This window comes from Phoenix dactylifera, chromosome 1, assembly GCF_051530095.1.
Source record: "Phoenix dactylifera cultivar Ajwa chromosome 1, Ajwa_hap1_PhDact_Kaust_v1.1, whole genome shotgun sequence".
NCBI lineage: Eukaryota > Viridiplantae > Streptophyta > Magnoliopsida > Arecales > Arecaceae > Phoenix > Phoenix dactylifera.
In genome coordinates this window covers 7,727,686-7,754,360 of record NC_143190.1, presented here as the reverse complement: position 1 = coordinate 7,754,360, position 26,675 = coordinate 7,727,686, and the positions used below count along the sequence as shown (strand labels likewise).

The 26,675-nt window shown below is 39.4% G+C and overlaps 1 protein-coding gene and 1 pseudogene across 2 annotated transcripts; one reads left to right on the top strand and one right to left on the bottom strand.

Annotated features, from left to right (window-relative positions):
• Window positions 1–7,752: 7,752 nt before the first annotated feature.
• On the bottom strand, window positions 7,753–11,819 carry LOC103723080 (U-box domain-containing protein 30 pseudogene; annotated as a pseudogene). Its single transcript, XR_005506441.2, has 2 exons — window positions 9,450–11,819; window positions 7,753–8,162 (listed from the first exon to the last, which is right to left on the bottom strand). The product of XR_005506441.2 is annotated as a U-box domain-containing protein 30 pseudogene (transcript).
• An 11,487-nt stretch (window positions 11,820–23,306) lies between these two features.
• LOC148715020 (uncharacterized) lies at window positions 23,307–24,818 on the top strand. The gene has a single exon (XM_088712837.1). It carries the CDS (start codon window positions 23,704–23,706, stop codon window positions 24,061–24,063), a length of 360 nt encoding a protein of 119 aa, XP_088568963.1. The 5' UTR covers window positions 23,307–23,703; the 3' UTR covers window positions 24,064–24,818.
• Window positions 24,819–26,675: the final 1,857 nt, after the last annotated feature.

The following is a 26,675-nucleotide window of genomic DNA, read 5'->3' as shown; positions in this document are numbered from 1 at the left end:
CCGAGGAGAGGACGGAAGTCACGGGACTCTGCACGGACGCACAGTGGACTGGAGCTCGGAGCTCGGAGTCGGAGGCCGAAGCTCGGAGCCGAGGACGGCGACGTCGGCGAGGAGAGCTAGAGAGGGTTTTGCGCTCGCCGCTCTGCAACTTTGCAAGCCGAATAGCCGATCTGCCGAGTGCCGAGTGCCGAGAACCGGAGAAGGTTCCGGCATTAAAAAGGCAGAGAAGGGGCCCAAGGGGGGAGAGTCGGACTGTCGGAGAGAAGGGGGGAGCCGGGGAGGAAAAAGCCGTTGCGTTGCCCGTTGCTTGTCGACGACTCGACCGCTCGACCACGCCATCGCCCGTCGCCAGTCGCCGCAGTCGGCCTCAGCCTTTCACCGTTTTACGTCGCGTCGCCGCCGCCCAAACCCGCTGCCCACTCCCTCCATAGCCCATAGCCAGATAGCCTGATAGCCCTGAGCCCCTGCTGCCCTTGCCCCTGGAATAAAAAAAAAGGCTAGGTGGGGGCCTTCCCTGGGCCGGGGGCCTTAGGCGACCGCCTCGGTCGCCTAAGGCTCGAGCCGGCACTGTCTATATATATAGAGGATGAGAGCGGTGTCCGTTATCTGATTTCTCGGATAGTGACATAATTGCACGATAACATATAATCGTGTTTTCAACTGCATAGTAACAGCTCCCCACAAATACTATTTAGCGATAACCATGTGGATCATGTATTAATTACCATACTGGTGCAACCATCACTAAAGCTATTATTGTTATTCACGCAGTGGTCTTTAGTTTCACTCTCATGCCGGACCAACAAGAATGGCATGTCAATCCATGCTGGACTTGCTTATTTTGGCGAAGACAGAGGTCAAGGAGGTCGGATCAACCTGAGGTCAAGATGGCCAATATTTTCTTCATCAAAACTAAACTTAGGTCTCTTGGTTTGGTGCTCTCGTTGGAATCTTCTTAAATGTGCTTGTTTGAGTCCATTTCAGTCAAAGATAGGACCTCAAGACCAGGCAGCTGCAATGGTGGTGGGAGATGCTCACATCGTCTGCAGCATCCTAGATGGATACTGCATATCACATGTGCCTTGTGATCAGAATCGCAATCGTCATCAATGGCAAGGCAAACCCATTCTCAATCATAAGACTATAAAATATTTGCATCATGCCGTGCCGGATTCGTCTCAAGTCGCTGCCGCATGGCACTGCTCGAGTAGATCCCTCTGATATCCCTGTTTTAGAGTCTTTTTGGATTCTCTCTCCCTACCTTCATCGACGCCGGCACCTATGACTAAGGTCCTGTTTGGAGAAGCTTTTAGATGAAAAATGATGTTTAGTAAAAATTTCAAGAAGCTGTTTTAACTTTTTTAGAAAGCTAAAAACAACTTTCTATGAGAAGCTTCATTTTGGAGATTTCCAAAAAAGCTATTTTGAGCTTTGTCGAAAAGATATTTTTTTTTGACCAAAATACCCATAATAAAATGTAATAATTACATACTTTGTCCCTTTATAAACCTAAAAATATGTTGGAGCCCTAACAAAAAATTCTAGCCGTGGATCAGACTCCCTTCTATGCAAGAAAAAGTATTCTTGTTTCCTATTATTATTTAATAACTTTATTATTGTATTATACTATAAATATCATATTATACTATATTATATTATAGTACATTAATATGTTATATTAAATAATTTAATATTATGTTATATTATGAAAAATTAATTTATGCTAATAATTATAATATTTTATACATTTATTATTGTATTATACTATAAATATAATATAATATTATATTATATTATAATACATTAATATGTTATGTTAAATAATTTAATATTATGTTATATAATGGAAAATTAATGTACTCTAATAATTATAACAATTTGTACCTTTATTATTGTATTATAATATAAATATAATATTATATGACATTATATCATAATACATTGATATGTTATGTTAAATAATTTAATATTATATTAAATTATTATGCTATAGTATACAATATTATATTACTAAATTATAATAATATTATATTACATTACAGTAATATTATACTATATTATATATTTATATATTAATATATGTTATATTTAATTATGCTCTGTTGTATAATACTATGCAATGTCCTTTATGGTAATTTTGTCATACAAAAATACTTTCTCAGTTTGTTTACCAAATATATATTAAAGTGTCACAACACTTTAAAAATTTAGCTACCAAACAGCAAACAACTTTTTATAAAAGCTCTGCTTCCAAAAGCTCTACTATCAATATCTCTCCCAAACGGGGCCTAAGCCTCGCCGGTACCCATGATGGAGCCGCCAACTGAAGACCTACCGCCTCTCTTGTTTCAAAGGTGACTCGCCAGATCCCATCCCTTCTCCAACCTATTTGGTTCATATCTCATCAAATATAACCTATTTGGAACGCTTGTTGCTTCTCATTCTATGGCTTTTCATCTTCGGGTTTTGGGCACCTGAGGCTTAGTAGGCTGTTTTCATCTGGATCATTTTTTTGCCAGCCAAATATTTGATAGCATGCGTCAACGGGTTGTCTCAAATCTCAGCAATTGCTGGTTTATTTTCAAAAAAAAAAAAAAGTAAAAAGGAAAAAAAAAATGAATTGCATCACTTGCTTTATTCCTTCTCTCTTTTTCTATCTAGAACGTTGATCTGCCAGTGCTGATTGGACCCTACTTCTAGATCGGCAGCCCAAACCCATTAGATCCTCCTGTTCGACCTTCTCGGCTCTTAATTTGATCCATCGTGAACCTAGCCGCTTTCCTCGAGCCACCTGAGTTCTAGGGGCACTGCCACAACTGACCGCCCGAGTACTAAGGCCGCCACCGCTTGTGACCTCTTGACTTCATCTCCACCACTGTGTCTCCTTCGATACCACCTTCTCTTCCTCGATTACCTACGTCCATCTCTCTCTTTCACTCTCCTTCCTAATGCCTCTCCACTGCACGATCTTAGATCTTCTCTTGAACCCTCATAGTTTGGTATTCGTTTGGATTTGTAGGCATTACTAGATTGGTGGCCGGCTTGGGTAAGAATTTCCCTTACATGTTCTCCTGCTAGCTGAAATTATGCATATATATAAGTATATTTTATATAATTTTTAAAGTGCATTTGAGTTTCATGCATGATATGATCATTGTTTGATGGCGTCATTGTTAAATGGATTGGAAATCTAGCATGAAAAAAGGGTATCAGACCAGCCACATTGGTTCTGGATAGCGAGCCATGGGCCTGGAACGTAGTACAATCACGGGCAGGAGTGTGGCGTGGCTAGTCCAATAACATCCATGGGATTGTCATTGAGTCTTACTTGGAATCGTTGATGAAAGGACACTTCATTGAAAATACAACTTAGATAATTACTACTATTAGCATATTTTGGTGCATATTTGGATTATCGGATGACATCTATATTTGATTATTGCTGATTTTATGATACTGACAAGTCTTGACATTATGCTCAATACTTTCCAAGGCTATGTTATTTATTTTACATATATCATTGCATTATACATTTTGGTGCACTTCCACAAGGGATTTGTTACTGAGCTAGCTAGCAAGCTCATATCAATTTCTTGCTTTTCTTTTCAGAGCTGCAAGATGCATAATACTTGGTTGTTGTTGTGTCCGCTAGTAAAAGAAGGAAGAAGATATAAATTAATATGATACAACTGGATAATCATAAGTTTGTACTTGGATTAATGTTACTATCGAGTAAGCTTGTTATCTTGAAAATATAATCTTATATTGTGAAATTTGTCCCACGGGCCTTGAATATTCTCTTGGGCATTGTCTTACGGAGTGTGCGGTCATGTCATATGGTAGACGTAAGTGACAGATTCAGGGCCCATAGGAACCTTTTCCCTGGATGAGATGAGCTTGGTACTGGCTTGGCTAATTGGATTGCAAGATCTAGCATCACACAATTCGTGTAATAGTAAATTGAGAAGATCATAGTTTGCCTCTCTTGATTTTGCTCGAGTTCCACGCAGCCCGCTTGAGTTCAAAAAGTTTTAGTTCCATCCCTAATGTTATACTATAAATGCAAAGTGATCCTTTCCCATATGACATCGCTGACTGTCATCAGCAAATGACAAAATTATTCCATCTGCACCTCTCCTTCCATTATCTCTGTCAAGGTTGCCGGCCTGTCACTGTGCCAACATTGCTCGTGATGCTGCTCATGAAGCTAACATCCTTCTTACCTAGGTCTATATCCTTCTACCCACAAGGACTTCCCTTCGTCCCAGTACTCACCCTTTATGCAACCACGAGGTGACAAAATGTGAAGAAAACCAAGATCGGAGGAAAGATGCTCTGTGCCCCTTATTTTGCATTGTTGTATGCTTTGTCCATGTATACAAGAGTTTGAAATCATCAATGGCTACAATTAAGGACTAAAGAACAAAATGAGCAAAAAAAGAAAGAGCCAACTAAGATAAACAGCTAGCTATATTGCTAGCCTGTCATACGTTAAGACGAAGCTTTCTTACGATGCCTAAAGCTACTGAATCTGCCATTAACTATTATATGAGGGGCAAATTGAAGGATAGAATTATATTCTAGATTCAAATATGCAAGGCAAACAATAAATAGCATGAAACTAACTGGTGATATTATTACGATTGCAAGAATATAGCAACGCAACTTTGCTAAGGCATGTAGAGTTGAACACACCATAATATGAAGCCCCAAAGCATTAAGACATGGAACATAAACCCCTTGTCCAAATATTCATATTGAGTGAAAACTTGAAGCAAGAAGCAAAAGGAAGTAAGGAAAAGTTTCTATTCATGAATTGAAAAACCATCTAAATTTGTTTATGTTAAAACTAAAAGCATTAAAAGAAAAAGGAAAACATCAACCATGTCCATATAACTCCCAACATCTGAACATCAAAAAGCGTGTAGATATGGCTCATAAAGAAAACTAACCTCAAGCTATTGAGAGCTCCTCTGCAGAAGGACAAATATATACATAGAAAAAGCAAACCCAAGTGCAGATGAAGCCTAACAAAGCCGGACGCATCTTTAATTCCAAGCTTGTTACTCTCTTTACCTGGTGAAGAGAGTTGAGAATGATCAGCCACAGAGGAGCTTTTTGTGGACTATTTTGAATGCCTTGTCGCTTTTCTCATATTACTGTGTGCTAGGATAAACCCACATACCTTTTTAATATTTCGAATGTGTTGATTGTAAGCTCGGTCGGATGGTGCTTTATGGCAATTTCCTTTGAGGGTGAGCCCCGGGAGATCTGTCTTCTTTTCTTTCTTTTTTTTTTTTGGTTTGTTTGTTCTTTTGGGTCTGGGCTTCCCTTGCTCAGGCTCTATTCTATTATGCGTATCATTTCATACTTGAATGGAATGGACGTTACTGCTGCCACCCTCAAGTTAAAGATTAGAAAGATTATGCACTTCTCCTGCAAGCTTCTCCACCTTCTTTGAATGGGGGCAATATGAGCTCCCCATAACTGGGATGTCTGCAGTTTTATATCTGCCTCCAGGGTCCTCCATCATGGGGTCCTTGGACGGCTGCAGCATCTGGAGGATCCCTAGCTTGGTGGATCCACCCATCCCTCACAAAATCCATGGGCATCGGCTTGGCTCGGAGACACGAGGATATGAGTTGCAGCCCTAGGAAGAAAAAAAAATCTCGGCTCCGGGTCGAATCCTATAAAAAGAAAAAAAAAATCTATTTTTTATTTATGGAATTCCGGTCGGTTAACTCCAAAACTACTTCTAAATATTTATTAGTATCGACCTAACCCATCCTGTAATCTTATGATTTTGCCAGTTCTATTGGTGCAACCTACAATTTTTTTCAGCCTAATCACCTAAACAGACCCTTGTTTATCTCATGCGCTTATGCTGGTAATCTTTGGAATCTACTTTGCTCTATTCTTTCTGCGCCTTCTCCAGGTGGTAACCTCGGCGGACTTTGTACAAATTGGAAACACAGCAACTTGTCCAAGGAAATACACCCAGCTATCATCATGCTTATTGCTGCCCTGGTATGGTGCTGATGGAAGAAAAAAACTCCCAAGTGTTCCTCAACAGAAGCTCTTCATCTCCAGAATGACTGGTCTAGCTTTGGGAAGGTCTGGATGAAATTAAAAAATTATCTTCAGCTGCAGCCAAGGGGTGACCCAAAATCTGAAGCTACCTTGGCTGTTGATCCTCTGCTTCCTCTGTGCACCTGAAGGCTGATCTCTCTCGCTTTGATTTCCTGCCCGTTGAAAGTGATTTATCCGCCTACTGTGGATTTCTGCTACTAAAAAATGGTGAGATCTATCCTATTTTTACAGTGGATGCTTTGAACTACTGTATCTCCTGACTCTCTAGTCTCCACTACTCCTTTACTTCTTGTACATTCACTTATCCTATGCAAACTCTGATGTAAATTTTATTTCAGTCAATAAATTCTGGAAAGAAGATTTTCTCTCCTTAGCCTCCATTTTCATTAAAAATCAAATAACTTAATACAGATGGATGGAAGGATCGCATGACATTTAAAGTGTTACTTCAGGATCAAACTAAATTTTTTTGAACTTGATGGTTACCTGAAACTCGGGCAAAGTTGAGGAGGGCCAATTTATAATTTTCCCAGTAAATCTTTTCAAGCTTAGTTTTTGTGATCAAGGGTTGGCGCGTAATCAATTATAGTTTTTCGGAAGAAAGTAAGAAGGAAGATTCTTGGAAACCACCTCTTAAGGTAATCAAAGGATGCAAATGAGCAGAGGCATCTAAACAAACTGCTCGATCTTAGTTTGAACCTGAGTAGAGAGCTCAATATAATCTACTCAAGCACGGCTTGACTAAGATTCAAGCCAAATTTAGTTGAGTTGAGCCAAGCTTTCTGGCGATATTCGAACAACATTGCTGTTCAAGCTTCGCTCATTCATGAGCCGAGCTCTGAAATACCTTTGAGCTTAAACCGAGCTGCTCGTAAGCAGATCATTTGCAACCCTACTAAAACCTGAAACACCAAATTTAATGAGGAACCACCTCCTATTAGAAGCAGCATGAGGCAGGCTATGGCCTGGTATGTTTGGTCTATTTTAGTCAAACAATATTACCAATGATTGATTAGGAAAACGAGACAGCATTCACCGATAAAATAGACTCAAATCAGATCACCCATCCACTTGCTCCCATGGGATAGGGCGACTTATAATCCAGTCAGATTGGAAACTTTTTGTTTGTCATTTGAGTAACATTGAAAGCTTTCATGAAACAAGAATTCAAAAGAATTGTTTCTAAGTCTACAGCCATGAGAAAACAAGAAAGTAGGAAAAACCTGAAATGCACCATAGTTCAACATAGTTGGATGAATGCCGAAAGGTTTCATTCTTAGGAATAGATCTCCCATTAGGATTTCTTCTCTCTCTTTTATCCAGATAGCCCTCCTAGGAATATTGAATAGCATTGCTGTTATGCGAATGCACATGATGCTTTCATTTGGTAGTTCAATGGTATTAGAAGAAGAAACATATATAAAACTGCTTTTAGATACTCTCTTTTAATTAAATGTACACCTAATTACCAAAAAAATGTGCACCTAATATCACCATGTCGCTCTACCCTTCAAACGAGATAGAAATATATGGTACATTTAACAAATCGCGAGTGCTTCCATTGGTTCTGTAACACACAGGATTCTTTCTTGCTTCTAGATTTTAGACCAAGTTAAAAATTTAAGCTGTTCTCCATGACAAAACCACACAAACAAGCTGGGCTTTCTTTATCAATTCAATTACCTTCCACCATATGAGTACTACTGCTTCTCCTTTTTATTTTCCAATTCAAATTCCAATACAGGGCTAATCTTGAATTCATGTCGAATACTACTGCAGAAGAAGAACCTAACAGAGTAACTTATCTTCAAGAAGAAGCTATCCAGTAGCAACCTAGTACAGTTCAAAGGAGAAATTTTTGAAGAGAAATATATTAATACTTCACCTTGTCATCCAGATTATTCACAAATAACCTACTAAATAACCTACTTCTCCTTGTCATCCAACATTTTGACCCCAACTGAACGGCACAAAGAATGACTCGGTGTGAGTTAGCTTCAAGGGGAGATATGCTTCATGTCACTTCTATAGAGCAGGAGGTGGCCATCTAAGGTAGCCATCATACACAATCTCTGCTACATAACAAAGAACAAGCAAGCGTTTAGCTAAGTTTATATATATATATATATATATATATAAACATAAACATAATGGGTCTAAAGAAAGAAAATGCCCCTTCTAGGTTTTATGACATAATTTTTAGCTACCCAGCAATCTAAATATATGGTCCCCAACATCATCCTGCTACTTCCATTGCCGATTTTTGATGATTTCCTCAAATTTTAAGAGCCATCAAATTAAATCTTTCAATTAGTACGATGACTCTTGTGGCAAGACTATTTCAGAACCTTCTTAGCCTGCACCAGTATTTGTCTTGTACTATTAACCTTCTTATTTGTCTCGTACCATTAACTCTTACTTCGTAGATCTCCCCTGTTACATTCAGTAAACTGACTAGGTCTTCGGCGACAGAGATGTTGTGCACTTTATAGACAATCCTACATCTTGTCTAGCTTGTTTCGTCCTCTGCCTGATTTGGACTTCCGATTAAACTAAATAGGACGTTGTACTAATTTAATTCATATTGGCCACTTAAATTGGTGCTTCTTTGCAATGATTGGATATTCATATATGTCTGCTTTTCCTAGCCTTGTTTGAGATGTTTCTGTCTTGGTTATGCTGAAGATCTGTGGCTTCTTCCCTAGGGCCTTTGCTCTGAAAGTTCTTGTTCTTTTGTTGAAGACCACAATCAGATGGTTCAAACCTTATGCCCCTAATAACCCTTTAGAAATGACATAGCTGATATGCTAGTTGAGATAAAAGTCCAAATAGTTGAAAATGGCAAAGAACAAGTATTATCAACTTGATTTACAAGAACTGGGGAATACAACATATATTCTGCCGTGAACATATAGAAATGCATGAATAAGAACAACTCAATTCTACACAACAAGGTGAGAAGACAGCTAACGCTACCTAGTATGAAGAAATAAATAGGGAACAGGAAGTCAATGTTTCATTGACTATAAGCATGAACTGGTGTTACTCTGATCAGCTATGTAGTAGAGAATACTTCAAACAAGTTAAATATGATTAGATGATCCTAAATTATTAAATTGAATATATTCTCTAGAAAATAATGTACACAAGAAACTTTGATGATTCATGTAATAGTGCAAAACAATCAGCAAAAAAGTAATTATTTTTAGGCAAAAATTTGCTATTGGATTCTCATGTATCTGAAATACATGGAAAAAGATTTACATTATCTGGCAGACTTGTAACTGCACAAACAATCAAGGAAGGGCTAATATTTTTAACATAACAAAAATGACAACCACCAAACATCAGAATCTCACCTTCTTATTGAGGATAATTTTTGCGCATGGCACAATGCATTAAAATCCACAGCTGAGTTTCGCCCAAAGAAAATCACCATCTGGATACTTCTTTGGGCAAGAAGAATCACTAGAAGAGAGATTTCAAGTATCGAAAGTGGTATGCACAAGGCAGCAGGGTTTTAGTCTTATATCTCATTGCTCGCTGCACAACTATCTTCACCCTTGCCAATATCTTAAAGCTTCATTCTCTCTGAATAGTGATGATCTACTCCAAGGGCTCCCCAAATTCTTTAGACTCTCTGGTCCTAGTCAAATTGGATAGATAATTAGAGCAACAATCTCCAAGTAGTAATCATCCCAATGGTTACTGTATTGTCCTCGTAAGCTTGCACTTGGAAATGAAATGACTTGCTGAATAATTGACACTGCAGATCTTCAGCAGCTCGGCCGACCGCTGTTTTACCATCGGATCACAACCGCTCTGAATTATAAGCAGCAGCCTTGCAGCCAAACCCATTTCCACTGCAAGTGGAGCACATTCTTCAGGTGCAAGAGTGCAGATCGCCCACAAAATAGACAATGCATGCCGAGTACAAGCCTCCGAAACCCTCACCAGTATCCTCACTGCATTGGGTATAGTCTGCTGGCAATCCTTCAGAGCCTTCTGTCCTTCTGGGATCGCTGAAAGATCATCTAAAATCTGCAATGCAGCTTCCAGAGACTCTGGATTCAAATGCGGCAAGAGCTCAACAAGCTGCGAGACGGCCCCGACACTCACAATCAAGATCCTAACCTGCCTGTGAGAGCATATCATCCTCAAGAGCCCAAGCCCAGCTGAAATCCCATTCGGGTGCCTCTTATCCTTTGCCAGCTTCAGCAATCCCACCAGAAGGCTGAAGCTTGACACATTCTCCGATCTGAAATCCTTCTCCTCCATCAGCAGCTCGATGAATTTCGTGCAATTGATCCTCGTCTCGATCGTTCCCTCATTCAGCATGTCCACGACGAGCGAGACCTTGGCAGGCTGCATCAAATTAGCTTTCGAATCCGAACAGAGGTCAAGATTAACAAGGATACCAATTGCTTCAGTGCCAACAGCATGAGAAGTGAATGGGCCCAGAAGAGAAGAGACCAAGCCAACGCCGCCGGACTCCGCCACCGTCTTTCTTGTGGAGGGGTGGGCGGTGACCAGTTGGTGGAGCTCCTTCAGGGCCTGGACCCTGGCTTGGCCCTTGGCCTTCCGAAGAGTGTCGATGAGCTCCGCCGCCCGACCCTGAACGTCCTCGGCCCGCTTCTTAGCGCGCAGGTACCGCTGCGAGAACCATGCATGAATCAGCTGTAGAAGGGTGCGGTTCGGCGTGACGGCGTCGTCCCAGAGCTCTTGCATTGTGGTGGGGCAGGTGAGGTGGCCCATGGAGAGCCATTTGAGTATATTGCCGCGCTCGTAGGTCTGGCCGGTGCACAGAGTCACCGGATCCGTCATCGGATCGAGGGAGATGGGGCAGATAAAGACGGCCGGGATGTCGTCGAGGGGATCGAGCTCTTCGATCATCTTCTTCAGCTCCAGCTTCTCCCCGGCGGCGCCGGCGAGAGCTCCGCCGCCTGCGGTGGCGCCCAAGATCCCGTCTTTAACCGCGGTCTCCACGTCGAGCACCTGCCCACCACCCTCCACCGCCCAGGGCGGCGGCTGCTGGTATTGCGGCATCCTCCCAATCCACTCGCCAAGATCCGATCTTTTTGCGAGGAAACGGAATCCAAGAGGGGACAAAGAGCAGTAGAAGACTGAAACGGCGAAATGGGATGAAACAAAAAAAAAAAAATTAAATCGGGGAGAGATTTGGAGGTGGAGATGGAGCTGGGATCTCTTTTTCCTTGTTCTTTAGACTGAGGGTGGGATGCACTGATATGACCCCAGTGAAAAGGATAGAAGCCATCATCATGGCAAGCATAATGGACTTATGATCCCTTCAAACGCTCTCTCACTCAATAAAGCTCAGAAAAAGGCGAAATCATCAACAAGGGAGCCCCAGATCAGAACAGAAAGAGAAAAAAGATGAGCAAAATATGCAACACTAATAACAGAGACGGAAAAAGATCAAAACTTTAGAATTTTTAGGACAAGCAGATAACACAAGAAGAAATCCAGGTCAGGATATATCGAAGGCTAAAGGGGAAAAAATTCCAGACTTTTCGTAAAATTTTTGGAAGAAATAGATAATGAGATCCAGAAGAACTGCAGAAAAGAGATCTAAATCCACCGAAGAAGGGAGTGGAGAAGGCAGAGAAGAGAAGGATCGTTTTTGAGAGTGAGATCAGATCGATGATGGGGTCCTCCACTGCCTCTCTCTTTCTCTCTCCCTCTCTTTCTATCTTTCTCTGAGTGGGAGCGGAAAAGGACGAGAGGGTCTTGGTCTTTTTGACTCGAAGGAGGACGGGGGAAGTGACCGGAAGTAGCCGGTGGAAGGCTGCCTCGACCAGAGGGATCCACGTGCAGCACTGACACGTGTGGGCCAGCAAATTTTTCCGGTCTCCCCCCGGTCACCTTTCTTTTTCCTTTTTTTTTGTTTTTTCTTACTGCGAGCCAGGCATCGACCCTCCTTGAGTGACGTGTGGTCTACGACTACAACCCATATACCGTCCAGAAATTTTGTGCAATGCCAATTGAGTCCACTTCGCAAATCGTTACCAACAAGTCGCGGCAAAATGTATTATTGCACCCGCCACGTTACGCAGGAGTCATCAATTCAAGCGTTTGTTTGGAAACATTTGGATTTTGTTCCTCATGATATCATACATATCGTGCTGTCATGACTCATGACACATGTCCATCAACGCACAGTGTAGGTCTTGTAGCCATGCACTTGGTGTGAGCGAGCAATACTGTTTGAATAGTATATGATTAGGCTAGGTTGGTATCCAAGCATTCAACCTTGCTCCAAGTTGTGCCTGAGATGCAACATTACTTTTACAACAGCAGCTCACACGACAGATGTAGATGCGGAAAATAAAAGACTACATAAAGGCTCCGCTATGAAGCCACGATCCATCCGGACGAAACGTGCAAAGTGGTGAGCCGCATAGAAAGCAATTCAGTCGGCAGCACCGTTTGCCATCTATAGACGTGTATGGTCTGATGGGAGCCACACTCTTTCAGTAAATTACGAATATCGTGGAGCAGCGGCCGGTTCTCGCTTGTGCGTCTCCGACTCCGAATCTACTCGATTATTGTAGTTGAATCTTCTTTAAGGAGAAAACGGTCTGTGCCTAATATCTATCTGGTATAGGAGAGGCCCATCCAAACAGCAGATTCAACGTATCTAAAGAGGCTGTGTCAAACCAATTTATGCGGAACTTGTTGAGTGTACAGCTAATTCCCTGTAGGTGACATCGCAAAAGATGGTATCATTCTGAGAACGAGATTACGAAGCGATGTGTTGTTCATGCTAGGGGGCGTGGTGAGTAGTTTGGGTCTGTATGAATATGAAAATAATTCAGAACAATCTTGCATGAAAACAATCAGAAATTAATGTGAAACTTCCTTTCTGCTCCTCATGGCAGCTGTATGGTGCAAATCCCCGCTAAATTGTGTTTTGATCTATGAGATCTGGAGCACTGAACTATGATCTAACATGCAAATAAATATCTGGTCAACCAAATCGATATATCACATACTATATACTGCAAGAATTACGACATGGATATTTGTTTTTGCAATTTGACAAGGACTAAAAATAAAAAAATAAAAAAAAGAAAGAAAGAAGGGAAAGGAGGGCATGCTGGTATCAGGAAATACTTTTCACACCCATTTCATCCTGAATGCCACAATCTTTCATGGGACGTAGTCATATTATATTTTACATCCCTTTTTAAGTTTTTTTTTTTTTCTCAAACGATTCACACCATTTTAATATAAATACATTCAAAAACATCGAAAAGTAAAATATTCGCAAACATTCTCAATATCAATGCCAAGTCAATTCATAATCCATCACTAAAATGCTTCATTATATAGAGGCCATTCAATTTACAGCCCTATTTACCTTATGGTAGATGCGCTTCGAAACATCCTCTTTCTTCTCTCTCCGTGCCTGCAAAGATGGATTTGGTTCTTGTTAACCGGTCTATTTAGTTAATAAATTAAACAATATCATTCTAAGTTCGATATTATAAATTTGAACATCACGTGCCAAGTCATAGCTATTGGCTCGACTTCTGGATGGGCTCGTGAGGCAGCGGACCAACTCGCAGAAAACTCGTGCGACCGGTCAGAGACAGACAGTATCTTGATGCTGCCAACTTGCTTTGGTTGGCTGCTTTGACCGTGATCTCGTGCCTCCCGTATTAAAGAAGAAAAGCAACCATCTTGATTAAATAACCCCAATATTTTACGTTGTTCATGGCTGTTTTGTGGCTCCCACCACCTGAGTTCCATTCCTGGATCCCTCCCTCCATGGATCCGTTTTAAAAACACCCCAAAGTTGGGAGCCTCAGATGCCGTTCCTTGGTTTGAAGTAAATATTTTATTAGTTATATAGTTTGATGATTCATCTCGATTCTGGAGAAAAGACTTGCTCGATTTCTATTCCAACAAAATGAGCTTTTCTTATAACAATGATTTATTTCTCATTTATTGGATCCCTACCTTATAACAAAATTAATTTACAGATTCAGCTCAGTGACGCATGCATGTTGATAGCTTAATACAGTCACAATGATATATAGGAGTGTAAAGATCAGGTATGTTTCAAAAGAAACTTTTTTGAAAGGAAAAACAGTAGATCACCTTTGTGAAAATAAGAAAAAAAGTCATGGTAGGAAAGGAGAGAATAGGAATTGAGGAAGTGAAATTTTTAAAGATTGCAGTATCTAACGGGACAATATAAGTGAAGAGTGGTTGATGAAGGTGGAGTCTAAAGGAGTTTGCTTTATAGCATAATCAGATGTGTTTGCAAAAGTCAAAAAAATAAAGCACACTCGCACAATAATTAACAACCTAACAAATCAACTTAGGGCATAGGTTACTCATTCTTGGGTGAATGGATGCTATCTACATTGCTTTCATATTCCATTTCTTTCTCTCTCTCTCTCTCTTTTTTCCTCTCTTTGAGCAAAACGGTGGTTATCTACCACGCTTTTTATCAATTAATGACAAGGAAAAGGCTGGAACAGCCCAAAACAGAGGAAGAGGGAAGTGGAATCATACATGTATGACCACTAGGCCTCTGCCAACTTTCAGCTTTTTCCTTTAATTTCACAAGATAACATGTCACATTATATGTAACACATTGCAGTGATACATTAGGGGATCTGAAGTGTTATTCTGCTTCTTGATGACATATGTAGAGCCCCTTTTGTGATTCAGATATTGCTGCTGCTTACATACGAACCATTGAAGATGGTCCTCGCGGCGAAGAGCTTGAACCAAATAATAATCTGCAAGCTTCTGTTATGTGATCCCTAAAATCACTCTAACAAGATCATACTAATAAAGAAAAATAATATAAGTTGATACAGAATCACGCTAATAAAAAAAATATTATGGGCGATGCAGGTTGTTACGTGATCTCTAAAATTATGCTAACAATATCGATGGTACCAAGTCATGTGTTTGACGGGCTGGAGCAAGAGGGTGCCAATGATGCTGATATCGTTGAGCTGAAATGCTTTTGCTTTCTACAAGAAGAATAGAGAAAAAGAAAGAAAGAGGATGATCTAGAGTAGATTATGATGTGGTGGTGGTAGTTTAACTATTTACCGATGATCGTTAATGATGTCGTAGAGGAGGTAGATAGAAAGATTAGATTGCAACAAAAATTAAGTCGATTGATCTAATTAAACATTTTTAAACTATATGAGATATATGATCAAGAAGGCAAAGTTGAGAGGGTAGGAGATAATTTTCTCTAGAATTAAAATGATATATAAATTCAAAGGTTGCACAAAGAAAAAAAAATGAAGCAGTGAAGTTTACACTTAAGATATCGATTGTTAAAAAAATAAAAAAGATAGTGGAGGTCCATTCTAGTGTCATATAATTTTTTCAAAAAAAAATAAAAAAAATTTTATGTTCTTTTCCCACCTCAATTTCATTTAGATTTCAACTCGCTCATTTTGCATTAGCATTCATGTATATTGAAGCAAGGAAAATATCTTCTCTCCATGTCTTTGAAGGAACTTCATCATGAGCATTCTCTGCATAAAACGCTTTGAAAATAGAAATAATTATTTAAAACCTATTTGGCACCATCCTCATTTTTTTGTTTTTATTTTTGTATAAATTAGTGAAATTTCATGTGGAGCTTGATGTGGAAGGCTGCATTTTCAAGGAATATGAAAATAATTCTCTTTATATTAAATAATTCCTTCCTCCATTTTTTTAGCTGTCCCAGCTCTTAACACCGAGGGGAATGCACTTAATTGCCGCATATTCTGTCTTTGGTTCCAAAATAAATCCTTGCAATGCTGCAACGGAACTCATACGTTGAACCATGTTACCATCCTCGTTATTTGCACCCTGATGCAGAGAATCTCAGTACTTTAGGAAGAAACTCATTTATTAGGTCATAGGAACCACCAAACCATAAAAAAATGTAGACTTCCCAAATAATTTGGGCTCCTCTTGGTAGTTTTGATCAGAGTGGATTTATGCTGAAACCACAACCTACTTCAGACAATCAGAAAGCTCAATTTAGTTGGCACCCATGAGTTATCATTAATCATTGAAATCAATTTGGATCTAACACTCCAAATAAGGGACTCATATGTTGGATAGGTCATTACTGTTCCAACTGGTTCATCAATTTGGTTGGATCCAAAACCACAATTATTGAATATAGCATGGGAGGCCTAGTTTTATTACAAATCTTGCCAGGAAAGCACAAATCTGAAACCACAGGGGGCAGTCCTAGCTCTTGGATCCAAATGAATTTAGATAAGATCAGAACATTGTGGAGGTTGCCAATCCTAATCAATCTGCAAGGCTACTTCAAAATGCTTAACTTCCAATCTGTCAAGTTTTTGTATGGTATGATCTTTTGAATTGTTTGTGAGGATTTATTTTAACAATTTTGTCTTAGTTAGACATATATGGGTTTAAAGTTTAGATTTGGGTTAGAGATAATTTGCCTCAACATGATCAAATCGAGCTCGTGATGCGTGCTAGCCGCAGTTGCTAGCCTATAATTCTCAGCTCCTTCCCATCAATTCCAATTTTACAAATCTAAATAATTTTTAAATTTTAATAATTTAATTTTTATTTTATTTATTTTATTTTTATTAGTACACATGTCTATCCTTTTGTACTTGTCATAAATTTATTGTTTTTCTCATTATATTTCTTGTCTTTAATTTTTATTATGTCTTTTTAGTTTTATTAATTTATATTTTTTTTTACCATTTGTGTATTTTAAAATTAATTTATTCCATTTTTGTTATATATTCCATTATTTCATTTTATAATTTTATAGAAGATTTAATTTATTAGATTTATTTCATTGCTCATATTTAGGTATTTATTTTTATTTCCATTTTATTATTTATCCTATAAATATATCAATTTAATACTTTAATATTTGAAGCAAAAAATAATTTGATATTTTATTTATTTCTGTCATGTTTAGATGAATTTTAATTTCATTCCACTTGTGCAATTTCTAAAATTTTAATTTTCATCTTTAGTTAGTTTTATTTTATTTTTATCATATTATCCTTTTTCTTGGTTTTTTAATTTATTTTATGTGTTCCGACTCTTTTGTGTTTTCGATTTTACCATATGATATCATAGTTCTAATTTTTTTGATTTTAGTTAATCTATATTTTATATTTTTGTTTTTATTGTTCATCTCAATTTTACAACTAGTTCCTTTTGCTCTCTCTTATGAGAAGGTCCACGTATGGGGTTTGTCATGGGAGAAATTTTTGGCTGGATCCAATCTACTGTTGAATTGGTGGATTAAAATTCAATTGGAGAGCAAGGGGGACAAAATTTTCTTTTTCTCTCTTTCTTTTTTTCTCCGCATTTGTCCATCGCATTCTGATTGAACTAGTCCACCCGCTCAATGGTGGACCTAGTCCAACCAATAATTATTTGTGTCTTGGTGGAATCCCCCACAATGCAGCTGCGTTAATTGGCTAAGAGATAAGGTTAAAACGGTTAAATCTGGGGTCGACCCATGATTGACTCGGATCAACCCGTTAACCCGTGATCCAAATAACAAAACACCTTGGAGCCTCGACTAGGTTTCAAGACATTGGTGTATACAGGCATTTTGATAATTTTAGACATCTTAAGAATTGGAAGTAGCTTTTGGAACTACTGTAAATGCTGAGCAATAATTCAGGCCTAAATTATTAAGATGCAGTCTATTGTAGCTGTCAATCACCCATCTCTTTCTCAGCCGTATTTATGTTTCCTCCTTTGATAGTAACAGGTTCATAAACTATGAGCCGAAATAATTTGATTCTCATTTCAGTGTTCTCTTTAAAGGAAGAGTCAAGCCATCACGGGTCTAGACGGTTGAAAACAATGCCCCACGCCAAAATGGAAACGAGAAAACCCGGAGTTCAAATATCCCGGCGGCCGTCAAAATTGGCAAGCTCCCTATTGTAACCATAAACAACCGAGATTCCGGAGGGCTGTTATGTTTCTCTCCCACCCTAGCCGCAGTCTAGTGGTCACAATGACCGTTGCAATGACTCACAAATCTAGTCTTATCGTGTTAGAAACCATCACCATCAAACTAAATAGTTACCTGAGAGGTGGAACAATGATATATGAACCATCACTCGCGTAGCAGCTTCCACTGGGCCTCCTTCCATCAGAAAATGTTCGATGCAGGTCGCAAGTTTCTGCATACCCTTCTCAACCCGTGGAAAACCTCACTGGGCCATCCACGTATGAGTACGTCATCCCAGTGTCACCTCAGTACTGATGGAAGGAAAGCATATCTACACAGAACCATCTGAGCGTAAGACATCCGGCTCCCTGATTGAATCGACGTCCGCGCGTTTCGAACCCGAACAACTGAGGTGGAGTCCAAGCCCCCTTATTACCAGGCTACCACCTTGGTGGCAGCTCACGTCTTTGATTCATAGCTCTGCCTGCTCACTAGAAGGACTCGGTCGTCCTTGCCAATTTCTGACATAATTCCTCGGCAATGCCACAATAAGAACCCAGTGCCAGTATTTGTCCTTGATTTTTTCTACTTTATCGATAGGGGTACAAATAGGTTAGATTGACTCATAATCTACTTCCGAACTAAGTTACTTTAAAGGACAGTGGGGCAAGTTGAATTTTAAAATTATACCCATTTTATTTTCGAGGTCAGATGTGGATTTTTTAAATACTGGCCCAATCTTATTAAAATTTAAATTATTTTAATTTTCAATTCTACAAACTGTCCAGATCCGACTCGCGAGTTTTGCACAGCGAAACAGATTAGCTGGAGCTGGGTTCGGCCCATAGCTCTGTGACTGCTAACTCTTTAGAGTCCAACGGGCCTTCTGAAGCTATCTTTTTAGCTTCCAACCACTCCCTCTTGAACCCCCTTCGAATTATTTGGCAACCTCGCACCACCCGAACCCCACGATGGAAAAAATAAAAAGAAAACAGAGGAGAGCACTACCCCATGGACTTCTCCTCCGCCTTCCCCTTCTCCTCTCCTCCTCCCTTGGAGAACCCCCCATCCCACTCCAAGCGCCAAATCCCATCCTCCGCCGCACGGCCTTCCTTCCTCCACGAGACCCCCCCGGGCGCCCTCTCCGCGTCCTCCTCTTCTTGCACGATCTACAGCAACCGCTTCATCCCCAGCCGCACCGGATCCAACTTGCTCTCTTCGACCTCTACTCCCCGTCACCGACGCCCAACCCTAGCCCCCTGCCTCCGGCGTTAGCAGCCGTGAGGACGGTTCCGGCGCCTACTCCGCCCTCCTCAGGACTGTGCTTCTCGGGTCGGATCATGGCGTCGCGCCCCCCGCCACCCCCGTCCGCTCTTCGCCCTCGGAAGGGCGGAGCGGCTCGTCGTCCTCTTCGCCGTCTTCATCGTCCTCGCTGTTTTCGACTCCTAGCTGGAATATTTTTCGGTTCAAGGCAGAGGTGCCGCGGTACTCGCTTTCGGATGGGTTTGAGGATGCCCTTCCTGGGGTTGTGCCAAGCCCGCCCAAGATGCTAAGGCCCTGAGATCTCTGTACGCTGAGGAAGGCCATCTTGTGGGTTGGCTCTAATTTCGTTTTATTTTTCTCTTATGAGACTACGTCTTTGTTATGTTAATATAAATAAAAACAAGGTCTATACATGTGTATTTTTTTCAAAATGCAATGATTCATCTGCAACCCAATCATATTTTTCTACAAATGCAATGTTGTATCAATGTCCGACCTTCTGAATACATAAAGAGAGTCAGATTGTTGATGAGTATTTCTTCTTCTTTTTTTTTCTATTTTCATGATAGTCTTTTGGTAAACCGGATCCGAACAAACTAATATGACGCATACCCAAACCGAACTTGAATTTTTTGGTTTGGACCGGATTATATATGGATCCGATCTAGTCCGAATGATCTGTTGGGTTAAAAATTATAGCCGTGGATCCGATCCAATTTTCTATTAGATTGGATCTAGGTCCAAAATTAGGATCCGAACAAAAATCGAGTTGGGTCGGATCACTCATGAGCCATTTGCACCCTACTGACCAAGTAATAAATAAAAACCTTCTTACACAAGCAATAGATACAGTTTAAGTAGTTATCTTCAATTTAGATGTGTTATTGATAGGCACTTTCTTAAATATCAAGTTGAAGCATATACAAAATTGGTTCACTTTAATTTCCAATGTCATATACGGATATAAGGATTATTAATCATGCCAATAAATATTTGATATGGATATTATATAAATTATAAACTGAAGCCACATAATGTACCATCAAAATAGGATCGTGCCATCTACAACTAAAACATTGACATAAAGTTTAAAGTGACCATTAAAATAGAGTCCAAAAAGAGACTTCCAACGAATGATAATTGAGGTCACATAAAAAGAAAAAGTTCCAACATATTGGTGTGTTAAGATTGCCCTTTTGGGGATTAGTGACCAAGAGAAGCCATATGCTAGCCAAGAAAGGGGAAGAGGCAATTAATGTTCTGGACTTTAGTTTGTTAATTAGTTCAAAGGTGAGAATCGTTAAACACGAGCAAGAAACACATCATGTCACATCGATGGTAATAGGATACATATTATTTCACACGCATGGTAGATAGAGCCATCTTCTTTTGCTAAGAAAATTAATCTCATAGGATTGAATAAGCTCAAGAACACGTATTTGATCAAAAGCACAGGACAAATGATCAAAAATGCTATCTGGCAGGTGCTACTCTGTAGCAAGTGGTTGGTCAACTCTATGTAATAATCGCGGCAGTGTTGGCACTTGGTGATTTCAACTTTGATTGAATGATCAGTGATAGGTCTCGGAACCGGCCACAACTCATAGGAAGGGCCAGTCAATCAAAGCTTACTACAAAACCTCTAGATCACCAACTAAAGCTCGCTATATGGCAAGCTCATAAGCGCGCGACTGACTTCAAATTTTAAAGACTTTCCACAGTTGGTAACACCTCGGCCAAATTTTTGAGCAGCTTCTGAGATCATGCCAGCCCAATGGACAGGATGCTATCGACGTGCAAAACATCCGCTCCTGAATCTCGAAGCATGCGGACGTCTGCCAATCTCGACCGACCCACGTGCCCAAATTTTTAGGCGACAAGCTCGCACCTCTGCCTATATAATCTACTCATGAGAGACCACCAAATAAGTGCTAGAGAGGTTATGGAAAGCGACTATGACAATCACCCGGCTTCGTAAGTAAACTTCGCTGATCGGCCCCACCGAGGAGACTGCTTCTACAACCCGATCCAGCTAGCTCATCTAAGATAAGGAAGTTGGAGGCAAGTAATGGGTTTTAGAACCGACCACACCTCATATAAAGAGTCTAAATCACCAACTAAAGCATGCCATGTGGCATGCCCAGAAACATGCGGCTGACTTCCAATTTTAAAGACTCCCCACAACTAGCGATATCTCGGCCGAAATCTCAAGTGGCCTCTGAGATCACGCCAGCCAAATGGGCAGGACGCGATCCGTGTACAAAATGTCCACACCTAATTCAATCTTAGAACGTGCAGAGGCTTGCCAATCCTAACCGATCCATGTGCCTAAATTCTGGGGTGATAAGCTTGCGCCTTCGCTCGTACAATCCACTCATAAGGAACCTTCCAAGAAAGTACTTGTGTGTCATGACAGACCACTGAAAATCTTCTCTGTTCCCTGTGCATCATCCTAACTTAAGCATCGGAGGGTTGCCCACTAGATACACTCCAGTAATAGGATTTCTTTGTATTTGTTGTTTCTGGTCGGAGCTTGACCGCAAGCCGAAACCCTACAGCAGCTCTCTATTTCAAATTGCGGCCTTGCATAACCAGAATAGCTCTCGAAGCCTGGGACAAGCCAATTCCCAGTGGCAACAATCGGTATTAATAACCATTTTAGAAATATATAACCGCTTGCCTATTCGACACATGTAACTTCTTTACCCTATAGAATTATAAAAATCAAGACGATGGTCATCAATTCAAAAATCACGGTCAAAGCCAACCATCTAAGAAGTATGCTGTCATAACAATCTTTGACACATTCACCCAAATTTGAGAGGCTAATAAAAAATTGTGGCATTATCCTAAGGGTACATATACTCAAGCGCACATATATATTTGGCTGCACTGTACCAAGGGACTTGTACCAAGTAGTATTAAGTACTCTACGGTATGGTTGGTCAACCACAAGTCCGCTCCAAACTTGCACTTCATAGAGTCACCTAGAATTTCCATATTCATATTTGATCAAAAAGCTACCACAGTGGTTTGATCCATCAAAATAATATATGCATGCTTTTTAGCTTGTGTAGATTTTTAGATAATATAAAATAACACATGGCACGCAACGTTACCTTATTTTTAAAGACATCAAAAATCTAGATGGTTGAAACACATATTTCTGCCCCACACCCACACCCACACCCACACCCCTCTCCCTATATCCATAACTAATCTCATCTACATATAGTTAAACACCATAACTACTTTTTTGTTTTCTCTTCTCTAAATTAATGAGGGAAATACTAGACATGTATATCACAAGAATTAGAAAAAGTTTATGAATTATTTAAATGATAAAAAGTATAATCAATCTAGTGAATCAACAGCTATACATCTTGATGAGTAAGTCCTGCAAGGCAATTTGTAAATAAAGTATTTAAAAAATTAAGATATAGACAAGTCTTCCATTCTATTCTAAAGTAGTCTACTACTTTGATCTCTCCAGATTCTCGCAAAATAGCATAAAATATGTTCCTCATCATTAATATATTATAAAAAAATCATGTAAATCATTAGTTATTTATAAATAAGAGTGTCCAAGCAACAATGGTGACCACTCCGGCAAATTAGTCATCCTACCACAAGGTCTGCTGCGGAGACCTATTTTGAAAATGACTCATTGAAAATAACAAAGTAAATAAAAAAAAAAGTAACGAAGTAAAAAATTGACTCCTAATCCTCTCTTTGACCGACTGCCATTTTATATTGAACAACAATTATTAGGTCTACCCATCTCATTTTTCTTTGGATCCTCATCTTCTGCAACGGAAGAAATCTCTACCGTTAGACTTGTCATAATACAATGCAATAGGATAGTCATTTATTATCTAAGTAAAAGCGAGATGAATAGACCAAACTTCCCGTCTACACTCCATTTTCTCTTCTACATTGGACCCATGGATTATTCTCCCCCACCTACACCTCTCAACGTTGAACATGTGGTATCCATTTCGCCACTGAATCAACTTTAAACCATCAACCATGACAACCCTTTAAACCATGACAACCCGTGGGCGATGAATTGCCGTGTTTTCAGAACATCCAATCCCTTAAATCAGGCCATCACCTTCCCCTCATCCTTATCCTAATCCCTTAAACCAGCAGTCCAAAGCATCGCATAACAAAAGTAAAAGAAGAAAGAAAGGTCGACGTTAGACTCCATTGTCCCCAAGCCGTCACCTTTTTTCCCACCTTCGCCGTCTCCTTCCTGTAAATATTATTCCGCCAAAGTCGTTTCCTTCCACAATCCCATCCACCGATCCCTTAAATACAGCCCTCCTCCTCCCTTCTCTTACCTTCCTTATTTCCTATCTTATTCCATTTATTCAACGATAAGCCTTGGAACTATGAGCAAGAGGAGCGGCGTCGCGAGCCTTTTCGGGCGGGTCCAGTACGGCGCAGCGATCGGCTACCCGACCTTCGCCTCGGTGCCGAGGAGCTACAGCCTCGGCTCGGCGAGGACGAGCGCGAGCGACGAGGATCTGAGGGAGCTCATCCGCGCCGCGTCGCAGGGCCGCGCCGGCTCGCTCAACGCACGAGCCGGCATCTTCGTGCCCAGGAGCCAGAGCGTGGCGATCGGCCGCATCGACGAGGACAAGCCCTGCGATTTCGACGACGACGTCCGGGTCGGATCCGATTTGCTGTTCCCCCGGAGCCGGAGCTGCGCTGTTGGGGCCAAGCGGCGGCGCCCACGGTGGTTCGCTTGATCAATTACCGATTCGGATTAACGTGTGCTTTTTTCTTTTTTTTTTTGCTTTTTTTTTTTACGTTTTGTGAATAGGAACGTGTCATCATGGAAATTTGGAGCTTTTGCGTCCGCCATTAATGGTCGGTGTGTCTTGGGATGGTATTAGTTGCATCTTTTGGTAGGATTAATTAATGTGGCCGAAAGGCCCAACGGCCTGAACGAATAGATTCCCTACTTCATCTTTTCTAGGCGATGCTGTGCTTCATAAACTTGCATTGCATTCCGATGATGAGACTTTTTCCTAATGGCTCTATCAAAGATAGGACAGCGGACCTGCTTCCTGTGAAAGATATGCGGCGGGTTCAATTTGCGGTACCGTTACGTAGGAAAGGCATATCCTGTTAGGAAAGAAAAAATCTTGTACTTAAATCACTATCTTTGATTTTGTTTTTGTGTGGGAGTCGGAGTGAATTGCAATACGGATTAAAAGTTACTACAATTATTTTTTTAAAAAAATATAGGATTTACAATTGATTAAAAGTTGCACGAAATTAGTTTTCCCCCGCCATTTCTCAAGTTTTGTTGTTAAGTAGAATTGCTCATTTTTCTGATACTCGCTAACAAGCATAACGAGCAGTCACTTGAATCTCCTATAGAGAGGGTTTGGCATGGTGTGATATACTACGATCAAGATGAAGGATGACGCCGGAGAATCTCATATAGAGAGCGTTTGGCATCGGGTGCCATACTAAGATCGAGGATGATGAAGGATGAAGGTGGAGATGACAAAATTGTATCATGATAATCTTATATAACAATAATCCCAAATCACTCTCACTCCTAAATCACCATCCAACTTGATGATAAAAAATCCATCCTTGAAGATGAGTATCTAAGATCATCCTAAGGCAGTGATCTTGGATTGAAATTTGGTGATAAAAATATCTCTCTTTTCAACAAAAAAAAATAGTATATCAATATACCATTAATTTATTATATCGATATTATATATATATATATATATATATATATATATATATATATATATATATATATATATGTATGTATGTATGTATGTATGTATGTATGTATGTATGATATTATTTGTCATTTCTCCATCCTATCCGGGTGCATCGCGAAACTCATTGGTAGAGAGGATTAGTGACATGTCGGATGACGGGGATAGATGTGTGTGTGGATGTGCTACTTGCATTGGATCAGCGGGAAAGATGGCGATCAAATGAATGATAGAGTAGAGTAACTTGATTTTCAAGGACCTTAGCTATCATTGCATCACAATTTGAAGGAGATTAATTTGGATAGGGATTGTGGTCCAGCACCGGGCTACGGTAATAGAAATTCTAAGTTACAGTCACTTCTAAAGCAAAAACTACTAATAGATTAAAGAGATAAGACAAAATGCATCAATTTGGATTGTTAAAGGGGTCACTACAAAGCATAATTTTTATTTATTTATACTAAATAATAATAAGTGCCCATTTGACGGTTGCCATCTATGTCATATTTCACTCTTGGTAGTTCTAATAATTGATACTAATTATACTCCCACTATACATATTTATCGGAGCAACCTAATTTTGTACTGCCTGTCAGATCAACAATCACACTTAGTCGGCCGAAAGCTTTGCCGAAATCCTTGTGTCATGTTCATTCGACCTACTTTATATTAGTACCCATTTGGCCCTTTTCTATAAATATTTGGCCTCTAGTGTAATTAATTGTTAACTTTGATAGGATGCCTATTTAGCCTCTGCTCTTGAGATATTTTTGAAACCTATTATATCTATTCCCAATTCATCATCCGGCCAATTTGGTATGTACCCCTCTCACATCTATTTGAGCATGGAAGTAGTATAAACATGGCTGAGCACGGATGTGTTATAAATAAACTCTTTTGATCGTAGCTAGTTTATATGCGGTGAAAACAAATATATATTATATTACAATATATTGTTATTATTATATTATACTATTATTTATTTTTATATTATAATATAAAATATATTATTATATTATTATATTTTTATTATGAAATTATTTATATGTTACTTCTATTTACCCTATTTTTAATCAAAATAAATATTATTATTAAAATAATTATTTGCTATAAATATAAATGAAAATACTAATTCTATAATAAGAATTAATACATTTTATGGATTAATAATTTATAGGATTATAATAAATTTATAAATAATTAGTACATTAATAAATATATTACTAATTTATTATAATATATTTTTGTATGATTGATAAATATATCTTTATAGAATTTACTAATGTTAGCAGTTTTAATATTATATAGTCATTAATCATGGATTCTCACTCATGGATGCTCAAAAATTTTTAATTTTTGGAATATAGTGTATCAAATATAATAATTTTAGATTATCTTTCATCAAATTACCTCATGATAACAATCATCAAGTTTCCTAAGATTATTTTAGTGATCTCATTTAGGTCACCAATCGCTGCCATGAGAAGTTGAGGGCTATGAATATGACACCAACCATCATTATGAATGGCCAACAAATTCAACGAGAAACATAGAATCTCTCCCGTCTACATTTAAGTAACTAGCAGCTGCAAAAAGATCTTTCAATCACGAGT